The sequence below is a fragment of the Aplysia californica genome, unplaced genomic scaffold (assembly GCF_000002075.1).
Source record: "Aplysia californica isolate F4 #8 unplaced genomic scaffold, AplCal3.0 scaffold00136, whole genome shotgun sequence".
Taxonomy (NCBI): Eukaryota; Metazoa; Mollusca; class Gastropoda; order Aplysiida; family Aplysiidae; genus Aplysia; species Aplysia californica.
The window spans coordinates 92,332-103,566 of NW_004797406.1; the positions used below are offsets into that span (position 1 = coordinate 92,332).

Consider the following 11,235-nt stretch of genomic DNA (forward strand, 5'->3'; position numbering starts at 1 on the left):
CACGTTAAAGATCCCTTGGTGGTCTAAAATCGATAAGAGTAGGCTTCGGCCGCCACCTGGGCAAAATTCAAAATTCCCTACCAACTGAAAATATTAGGTGTGTCCCGCGCGCTCATATGACCTATGCAGTTGCGAGCGCCGTAAAACACTTTACAAAAACAAAAAAGACTTTATAGGTTTATTAGATGTTTCTTTCTTTTACTGCCTTGTCCTGGGAAGGAAACAAATTTAGTTGCTCTGCCTTTGAAATAATATCATCTTTGTTTTAAAGATAATTGTGTGAATATTGTTACTGATATTTGTCAGTTATGTTGTTTAATAATTGCTTTACAACCTAAAGACATAAAATATATGTTCTTTGCATTTTGTCTTCCTCTAAATCTCCCATTTCAAGGAAGACGTCGTCTCACTTTCAAAATACAAACAATATGTACATGTACATGACCAAAAATACCTTCTTCTTTTTCCTCGAGTGACCAATCCGAAGACATTCGGAGTAGGAGGCAGAAGCTTTCAGGTTACTTATCTTTCTAAAACACAGTTGAGCTCAAAGAACTTGAACTCTCTGGGGACACGTAATTAATTGGTCCGAATGGGAAGAAGTACATGTGATGTTAATGTCATGCTACTTGCAACCCCTTTCGTTTTAAGTCTACTATAAGACACGGAAACATGCTATGTAAATGTCTGCAGGATGAGGTTTAAAACAAAACAGAGTACTACTTACTGCATGTTCATGTATACCTATTATACGTTCCAATAGCTCTGACTCATTTGCTGCATATCCGTTTGCATAAACAAAGGCTATATGAGCAACAACAATAAGTTCTACATGTAGGCGTAATTTGACAGTTATCTAAAACCAAAAAAGTAACGTCAATTATAATAATGTAACGGAACTATCTCCTCATCTTTCTTACTTGCCAGGAGCTGGAGACGCCGGCCTTTTTTTAAAATTTACGCTGCTTTCTGTTTTCCCTATCGTTATTATTGTACATGAAGATATGTTGGACCCAGCACTTCGATGAGGGAAGAGCCCATGGGTCCTAAGTCTGGGGTCTCAAAGAAGGCAACGAGGAAAGAGCATGGAAGTGAGTCTGGGCATGGCCATTGTTCAGACAACAGATAAGTAAAGGACTGGAAAACTGTAGCTTTTTATCTGATCGTCACACAGTTGTATGCCTCATTGGTGGAGATGAGGCGCAAACACCTGCCACTTCACCGTTTGACGCCTCTCTTCCTGGTGCTCTTCCCCCGCGAAAACCATTCTGACCGGCACTGTTGTCGTCAGTAAACATACCGGTCATCTGTCCACAAGAACCTTCGAACTCCACTCGACTTATAGACCCACCGTGGCATCCGTTCTGGCAGGAAGAACTGCCGCCATCTTGTCCGATAGAAGTACTGGCGTCATGACCATCATAGCTCCACCTATCGTGTCCTTCGGCAGTATAACTCGATCTGTCTTGGCTGTGAGTGTGAGAACTACAGTAGCTGTCTTTCCCACTCCCGTCCACGACGTCTCCGCCAGCTATGTAGCTATGTTTCCCTTCCCCGGCACGCACAAACATGTCCTGGCCGTTGGCACAGACGTGTGGTCCGGGGGCTGCCGACTCGCTGCCGGGATAGTCCTGCTCCCCGGAAGTACACTGGGTACAAAGCGTGTCGGCTGCTGAGCTGGTAGAAACGCGACCGGGAGCTTGGTTGATGTATTCTGGCGGAATTAAAATGTTTCATTTGCATGATTCAATGATTTAATTGGTTTTATTTTAAAAAATATTATTTAAAGACGTAATCATCTGGCTCTTCACGCATCAAGCAAACGACGTTACTTGAGTTTTATTTCTTCTTGGGGAAGATATTTTTTGTTTACAACTGTCATTCTCTCTCCTGGAATGCATTCACCACAAAGCCCAGATTGGACCTAATACGAAAGGTCGAAACAACCCGTACAATCAATTATCTACATTGCAGGGAAAGAGAAATTGGGCAATAATCCCCAACAATTTGAAAGGCTCTTGAAAAGTTTTCTGTTATGGTATGATGTACGTCCAGATGGACGGACAGTGATGCGAGTGAGACACAGAATCGAAGGGTTGTCAGAACACGAGCCTCGGCGCAATAATGTCAGCAAAAAGGGCGCGTTGCTTAAGCACCAGCACTGTTTCCAACATTCGCGATTAATGGAGACGTCACGGGGTATACTTACGTACTTACTTTGCTACCTTAGAGCTAAAAAGTTCTCTCCCCTCAGTACAGAGTTTTGATAAATTTGAAGTTAATTTTTTTTCTCAACATGGTCAAACCTTTTCGAATGCAGTTTTATAAATATCTTGACAATGACTCCAAATAATCTTTTGATAGAACAAATAGAACACTTGGTTTCTGACCCTGTGGTCTAAGTTACTCAAAACGGCCAAAAAATGCCAGGTAGAATTTTATCATCCTAAGGTATCGAGTCTGTATCTGCTACACTTTTACCGTGAGGTGTGGTAAGGAGCTAAAGACGTTGGATTTCGGCAAAGTGGAATATCTCACGGAGTCGAAAATTGCAAGCTTTTCATGTTTTTTACCCCCTCAATCCACATTTGCATGCCCCCCCCCCCCCCCAAATCACTCAGTAGGTGTTCATATTTTCGTAAAAATAAATGTCTACCTCTATTTTGAAAGTAATTTAAAAGCGTCTTTAACGCATGGCGTCAAGGTTATCTAGATGTGGCCTCACTGAGAATGGAGACCCCGGATGTGCGTGGTAGTTCAAGTAAGTTTCGAATAGAAGGTACAAGTTTACTTTTGTCCGTACTTTATGTTACGAGCAGGGCGTCGGGCCTCAGACTGAGAAGTTACTTGAGCCAAACACTGAAGCGATCGTGACCGGCAGCCCAACAAGACATAACGTGACTTCCTTTCCTCCTTGACAAAATGAACTGCTGAGGAAAGATAGCGGCCAAATTCGGTCAAGTTTCAGTCAAGTTAGTCACCCAGTCCTTGTCGATGCTGATGGCTCATCAGACGCCTACGATAGGCCTATCTTGATACGGCAGGCAGAGCACGTGCCCTGGATGCAACATTTAAGTGCTGGGGGTTTGGAGGGAGACAAGTGAAGCTGGTGTTCTGACTCGCCCCTTCAACAAACAAAGAGTTGCCTGTTTTGGCATTTTGGTAACTGGGTTGACGGCATGCCCGATTGCGTGTTGCATTGGGCATAAATTAATTTAAAGTGATCCCATAGGTGTGTGTGAATAGGAGAATGAATACGACCCACTTGCAAAGATTGGTGATGTTATATTATATATTATGTATGCATTATGTCCAGATGTGAACTTACTGATGCGGAAAACTACGAGCAGAATAAGCAAGGCAAGGCTGACGACTCCCGCCACCACACCGATGGTCACAGGGTCCGCATGCAGGCGACTTGTCCTCCTACCTGATTGGGGGGGGGGGAGAGAAAAAAATATGCGTGTATGATAGTGTTCGCTTGTTCTTTTTCGCTTGTGAAAGAGACGGAGGAAGGAGGGAGGGGGGGGGATAAAAAACATATTGTATATTTCCACAGGGTATATTGTAACACAGTACATTTCTCGCTAGACTGACATTTTAATTAATTAGTACAAACTGGTCATCATGGCAAGCAGAAACGTTGAGTGGAAAGAAATGGTTACCGTACACATAAGCTACATGTAGTTGGTGAATTCTCAAAGTAACAGTGGCAGCGTAAACAGGAATATTCGGGAAAACGTTTGAATTTTACTTGGACTAGCCTCACTCCTAATGTTGTTCAAGTTACAGAGATTTGAGAGGTTTATCTGGGGTTTTATTTTGGTTGTCACGAGGAGGGGGGGGGTGAATGAATGCCTTCTTGCTAGAATCCTAACCTGGAACGGTAAAAGGCTACAATTGGACAGTAGGTATGGCTGTATCTAAAGTCGACATAGTTTTGTTGCTGGTTGCCAAGCTAATTCAAAACAAATTGGCTATCTGATACTGATATCTTTTCGGATCCTTTTTGTATTTTATTCATTTTATGCTCGCAGCTAAAGGGGTTTGAAAACAACAAACAACAACAACATGCCCCAAAAAAGGCGACGTCAAAGTAGATGTGCAATAGTAGCGGGCGTTACTGAACTTGGTTAAAGATGGACTCACCCTCGCCGTAGCAGCCCATCTCATCCTCCCCGTGGTAACAATCAGGGCTGTCGTCACACCTAATCTCATTCCACATGACCACGGAGCCATTGTGGCCGAACTGAAGGTCAAAGGGCACACACTCGGTGACAGAACCAACGCGACCCGACTTACCCACTTTGAGCTGTAGGCAAATATCTGGTGAAAAGAAAATGAGGGTAAAAAAATGTATCCATTCAGAGGCATTGCATCTTTTCTTTTACGTTAGGTGTTCGGTTTAATCAATGTTTTATGCTTTCATCTTGTGTTATAGTTAAATGATGCTCGTTGTTTTAACTCCCTACCACTACTACACCCCCCACTTATGACGCCAATATGCGCTCGTCCTGCCATTACTCGGCATACCCTCAAAATGTACAAAACAGGCAGTGTGCACTAGGTGTTGCCTAAATAACATTGATGCCAATACGGGTTCGCTATTTCTATCTAATCCTTGTGGTGCAATTACCAGCAACAAAAATTTTTCTCACACCGGCTTGGGAACTAGTCGAACATTCCGAGTTTCAAACTGAGGACTCGTAGTGGTAATTTTTTTAAAGTAATGGTTTGGGAGCAAAATGATAGGTAACAAAGTAGGGTTTACACTTTAGTGTAGCCGTGATATCAACAAAACGAATGCCCTGGTCGACTTATTAATTCCAAAGACAATAAATCAGGAAGGGGTGGGGGCGGTGGGGCTTCAATCGAGAAGAACCGTTTTGTGAATTGTGCTGCTATTCGAAAGTGGTGATTGGTTGTTTTGATAAACGTAGGAATAAGTGAAGGAATTAAAAGTGAGTGCTATTGAAAGGGTTGTTGCGCTCTTTTTTGATTGACCTGTTTTATTTTCAAATTCAAAAGTTTAAGAAAACATTCCATGGTCAATCAAACAAGCATGGGGGTCCGAGTCTGAAGTTGAAAATTTGTTGAGAGGGGATTAGAATTTTCGTGGGCTTCCACCTCGTCCTAGCATCGTATGTGCCCAAATAGAAGAGGATGTTCTTGGGACTGAAAAATGACTTTTACCAATCAAACTGAACGTTCAACTCACAGTTCTCACAGCCCAACCCGTTGATGGTTGGTGGGTGCTTAGGAGTAGTCTGCTAATTTTACTCCATTTGACGGAGTGAGGTGTACTTTTTGTCGATATTGTCCTTATATATTCCTAGTAAAATGTGGCTGTAACCATACCAACTTATAAACAACAACAACAACAATTACGACGATAACAACAATGCGGCAACAGCAACAACAACACCAACAACAACAGCAACAACAACAGCAACAACAAGAACAACAGCAGCAACAACAACAACAGGAACAACAATAACAACGACAACAACAATAAATACAACAACAACGGCAACAATAACAATTTTAACAAACAGCAGCAACAACAACAACAACAACAACAACCCAATCAACCTTTTCTTTCATCCCATGCGTCTGGGCAATGGGAAAATCCATCGCAGAGGTACCAAAGGACCCGCCCATAGTTGCTGATGTCATAGAGAGAGAGGCGGGGCTGTATACAAGTGCCGTCTCCGCAACGGAAGCAAGGCCCGCTGGAGAGCCTGGGGGAACTCAAGAGGTCTTGAGTTGTGGAGAAGAAGGCGGAAACAGATGATCCCATATCTGTTGTGATTAATTATGAATTGTAATGTTTGCCGGGAGTGTGTGTGTGTGTGTGTGTGTGTGTGTGTGTGTGTGTGTGTGTGTGTGTGTGTGTATGAGTGTGTGTGTGTGAGTTCGTATGTGTGTGTGTGTTTGTGTGTTCTGTGTGTGTTTGTGTGTGTGTTTGTTTGTGTGTGTGCATGCGTGTGTGTGAGTGGAAAAAAGGTGGGTGGGGGGGGGGGGGGGTACAAATGTTTTGAATGAACTGAATGAACTGAAAGCCAAAAAAGTCTATCGACATGCACAACTACAAGCCTGCTCTACAACAACTCGGAAGGTTAGGATGCGTTGAAAAGACATGCTTTGTACTTTGTTTTACCTACTGCCGTTAACAAGGAACAAAGAACTAGAATAATTATTTTTCTAGCTCTACAGGTCACTGACTCGATCCAGCGTTGCAGTTGGACCCTGACAATGTCAGTAACATCATCTGCGAAATTTGTTTTTGTAATAAGGGACGGAAAAGAATATCTATCTATCTATCTATCTATCTATTTATCTATCTATCTATCTATCTATCTATCTATCTATCTATCTATCTATCTATCTATCTGTCTGTCTGTCTGTCTATCTATCTATTGATCTATCTGTTGATCTGTCTATCTATCTATTGATCTATCAATCTATCTCAGCCCCTAACTCGTGCGCGTGAACACACACACACTCAAACACACACACACACACACACACACACACACACACACGAGCGCGCGCGCGCACGCATGTATGCACACATGCACACACACAAACACACACAAACACACACAAACACATAAACACACACACACACACACACACACTCACACACACACACACACACACTCACACACACACACGTGCACACACACAAACACGCACATACACACATGCACACACACAGACGCACACACACACACACACACACACACACACGACACACACACACACACACACACACACACGTATATATATATATATATATATATATATATATATATATATATATATATATATATATATATATATATATATATATATATGAAAGTTTACTTTACCACCTTCAGGGAATTTTTTTCTAATGGCAGGGTTGAAAGGGGGTGCTTTATTTTTCTATAGCTCTTTCACACATCAGGGTTACTATGATTTACCCCCCTCCCATGGTTTTATTTCCTTCATGACAACAGTGGCGTATTGAATGTCCTGTTTGCCCCGACTGTCTCTTCAAAGCACACATAAGCTGAGAGAGATCGCATATTTAAACACGCATTTCGTATCCGTCTCCTTCGTGTGAAACGAAACTCAAGAACACCTGCGAGTATCACCCACCATGTTATCTGTCTTCGCGTGAAAGCTACGCACTATGTGTAGGCCTTGACTTATGTTGGGATATCCGGGCATAGAATTCTTTTCGAAGAAAGAAATACGCGGGGGTGGGGGAGGGGGGGGTGGGTTGTTTTGGGATTTTCCGCCCTTCTGTCTATTATCTCTCCTTACCGGGAATTGGTTGGAATAAGAATAACTTATTGTTCTTTGTTCAACCAGAGGGGACGTCAACCGAAAATACTTACGTGGTTGGAGCCTACCAGGAAATCATATATACCATAGTTACAGATAGAATGTAGTCTTGTGGAGGGGGGGGGGGAGGTTCTTCTTTTATCTTCATACACGTTCCGGTTCAGCGAGGGATGGGGGAGGGGGTGGAAGGCACCACTGATAGGTCCTACTATCGTTTCTTCCCTGTTTGTCTGTCTGTTTGTCTTATCCTTTACCTTAACAAAATGGAAGTTATTGCGTCGATGTACTTCTTTTTGCTCAAATTCAACCGGAAAAACCGAAACTTAAAACCTCTGGTTCAAAGCGTATCTTTCATATTCACTGATCAGAAATGTCTCTAAAACAGTCTAGAGTCTGGACTACACCAAACGAACAACCTGTCGACCTCATTACACAGAATCTAAGGGGCGAATTGCTCTGAATTTTTACATGCGGCTCTGAATTCCCAAAGACCTAGAAAAAATCTCGGTTTTCATGCATATGCAACAAAGATAACAAGGTGTTTTCTATATAATCATTATTATGTAATTGCAGAATGGGCGGGGCTCTTTGATTAGAACAAGAACGGTAGTTGAGTGTTAGTTGTCTTGCTTGTTTAACCTATTTTCTTCTCTTTTTTTTTAATTGACTGCGTGTGCAGCAAGACTGAGTTGTTGTGAGTCCAGCGGTTAGTGGGTGACGGTGTGTTTATTTAGATTGACAAATTGTGATATATACAACGTGTAAAATTTCTTTCATCTTATTATATTCAGTCTTTGAGATTGCACGCGTTTCAATTTGCTGTCGCTTTTTTCATTAATCACCATGAATAAATTTATTAATTTACAATAACCCCCCCCCCCCAAAAAAAAAAGGTTGCCCTAAAACTACAGAACTATTTTTCCAAAGAAGCTGATCGAGGCGGTCTCTTTCATTCTATAAAAATAAATCCCGAAAAAAGGACAGGACATGCTTTATGGCTACCCAGGGACTACGCTGCTCAGATCGATCAAAGAAGATGAAAATCCAGAGAAAAAAAATAACATATAAAGACGCAAAGTACTTCCAACAATAGTACTTTCATATTCAAGCGGCTATAAAATGTATGTGTAGAGAGGAGGGGAGGGAGGAGGGTCTGCCTATGAACCTGTACTGGGGGGGGGGGGGGGGAGGGGGGATGCCCAGTGACATACCTTTTACCGCTTCAAATTTAGCGCTCTGTTGACTCCCGGTTTGGGGTTTAATCATACTGTACCCCCCCCCACCCCCACCCTCCGCGGGAAATTTCTGGCTAAGCCCCTGCAACGACCCCTTGTATTATTGTTATGCTTTAGCATGGTATTGTACTTACTAAAAAAAGTGTGCGTGTTGAATTTAACTAGCAATTAATTACTAATGATTATATAGACAGCACCTCTTTATTTTTGTCGCATATGCACGAACATTGAGAAATTTTAGGTCTTTTAAAATGCATAGGCGCATGCAAAAAAATCAGAGCAATTCGTCACTTAGATTCGGTGTATTGAGGTCTAGAAGTTGTCCATTTGGTGTTGCCCAGACTATAGCAAAGATAGAATTTACTATAGCTTGTTCACTTTCATCTGTCGGCGTTTTAAAAACTCTAAATCATAATTTATCAATTTGCCAGTATATTTTAACTTTGGGTCAGAGTCTTGTACGCCAGCGACCAAACAAAAATATTTTTTCAAAACATTTTGATCTAACAATTTTTAAAGTTTTTCACTTGAGCCCCATATCACACACCGCCCTTTACGTGCACACAGAGGGTTACTTGACTAAATGATCTACAGTAACCTTGCCTCAAATCATTGCTTCTTTTGAGACAGCAACACCACCCCGCCCTCACATTTCAGTGTAAGCTTGTCGATTTCCTCCCAAGACCGTCGAAAACGTCTCCACTTGAGTCTCAAAAAGTACTCACCCGACTGTAGCACTGTGTCTCATAGGCGTGCATTAAAGAGTGGTGTTCATGAAAATAGACCAAATATTTTATGTTTTAGGTGTATGCTGTAAATCCCCTTCTATTTTTTGTAACTGCTTTAGAGAAATCGTGTTAAAAACCTTAGTTTGAAAAGACCTTTATTAATGGTCTTTAGATTCTGTTGGTCATCCAAAATTTAGACCGCGTGCAAAAAAAATTGACAAGATTAAACAGAGCATTTAATTTTTGTTTTTTTGCTTGTATTATCCGCGGCCAGACGGAAGTGAACAAGCTATAGATCTGGGCCAGCAACAGAATAATGTGGCTTTCTCAAACTGACGGAAAGTGACCTTTATTGTGCAGCAAATTCTTGGTCTCGGACAAAACTGCATAGACCAGCAGTTCTTTGGAGCTCAATTTTAAACACGATTTTGAACTTAGAATGTTTGTAGTAATTATTATATGCCTATGTAATCCGTGCTATGAACAAACGGGCCGTACCCGCTCTCTTCAGGGGAACTATACTAAGAAAAGAGAGCCAAATATACGTCCGCTTAGTTTCTTTTCTGAGAATCAGGAGATAACTTTCCGTAATAGAATATAATGTCCGTGTGTGTGTGTGTGTGTGTGTGTGTGTGTGTGTGTGTGTGTGTGTGTGTGTTTGTGTGTGTGAGGGCCTACCTAGTTTGTGACAGAATTCATCATGGCCATTAGTACAGTCAGATACTCCGTCACAGATTTGACTCCTGCTCACACATTGCACGGGAGAGCACTGGAACTCTTCAGCACTGCATTTCACTGCGTGTCAGAAAAAAAGAAATCGTTACTTTTTCGTATGCAAAAAAAAACATGTACTCTTGGAACTTACAAAATGGGTATGGGATGAAGAAAATGAAAGTTCCTAACGCGAACGCCAAAGATTTTCACTGAAATCTTGGCGTGATCCACGTTGACTGTTGTAGACAGTTTAGTCATTATATTTATATTACCGGTATCAATATTTTACGCTCCCATTAACACAATCTAAATCATTTAGAAGCGGGCTGTTTGGACCCTGCCTGTTAGGCCTAACCTCGGCAAGAGGATTACAACGTCTCAGCAGACAGACGGAGATATTCGATAGAAATTTAAGCAACATCCCCTCGAGGGAATGGAAATCACACGTCTTCTGCGTACGGTGGCCACGCACCTAACCTCTACACCACAGACACTGGTTGACAGTAGTTTAGTGCAAGCCCATTGACGGCGTACGTGGAACAAAGGACAAACATGCTTCTGATCATTATTGAATTCGCGAAAGTCTGTCCCCGAGATATTATGCACACACAAAATTCTGAAATTATGCAAACTGAGCCCCAAAATGTGAAAGTATGCGATTCTGTTTATTTTAATAAACAATGATACAGGAAAATAATCAGAAATTATGCAAAAAATGATCAAATTTTGCTAAATTCTGCGGAGTGCATAAAACCCCGGAGACAGGAACGTTTACGATGCTGAAAATTGAGTAGAAGGTTAATACGAATAAAAACGTTTCTATAAAGTCCCTTAAGCGTAGAGAAATGCCAAGATATAGAAATAAAGTCAATACAACTAAAAACGTTACTGAAAAATAGAATCCCTTAACGTAGCGCAATGAGAAGATATAGGCTGAAATAGAGCCACTTTTTCTGGTCAGGTTGTACAATAAATTGAAGAAAAACAACTCAAGAAGAAAAAGAACACTTGGAAAAGAAAAGGATGTTCAAGTACAAAAAGAAAACAGTACAAAAACAACGATTGTTGGAAAAAAAAGTAGACAAAGAAGAGGAACCGCGGACATGGGGGGTAGGGTATAGGTCTACTTAATATTATTATATCGGAGGTACACGCGCCGTAGTGGTTAAAATGATGATGATGATGATGATGATGATGATGATGATGATGATGATGATGATGAT

General features: G+C 41.5%; 2 protein-coding genes across 2 annotated transcripts in view; both read right to left on the reverse strand.

Moving 5' to 3' along the window:
* Positions 1–204: 204 nt before the first annotated feature.
* Positions 205–3,430, reverse strand: LOC106011526 (the record flags this gene model as incomplete). The annotated part of the gene is given in 2 exon segments (XM_013081553.2): positions 205–1,714; positions 3,329–3,430. Coding segments are annotated over 2 exon segments (650 nt in total), but the record flags the coding sequence as incomplete, so codon positions are not given.
* Positions 3,431–5,582: 2,152 nt separating this feature from the next.
* LOC118477557 overlaps positions 5,583–11,235 on the reverse strand; it is a 9,422-nt gene continuing 3,769 nt past the window's right edge. Inside the window, exon 2 of the mRNA XM_035969302.1 lies at positions 5,583–5,808. Within this exon, the coding sequence (XP_035825195.1) occupies positions 5,588–5,808 (221 nt within the window). The 3' untranslated portion in view covers positions 5,583–5,587. The remainder of the gene's footprint in view (positions 5,809–11,235) is intronic.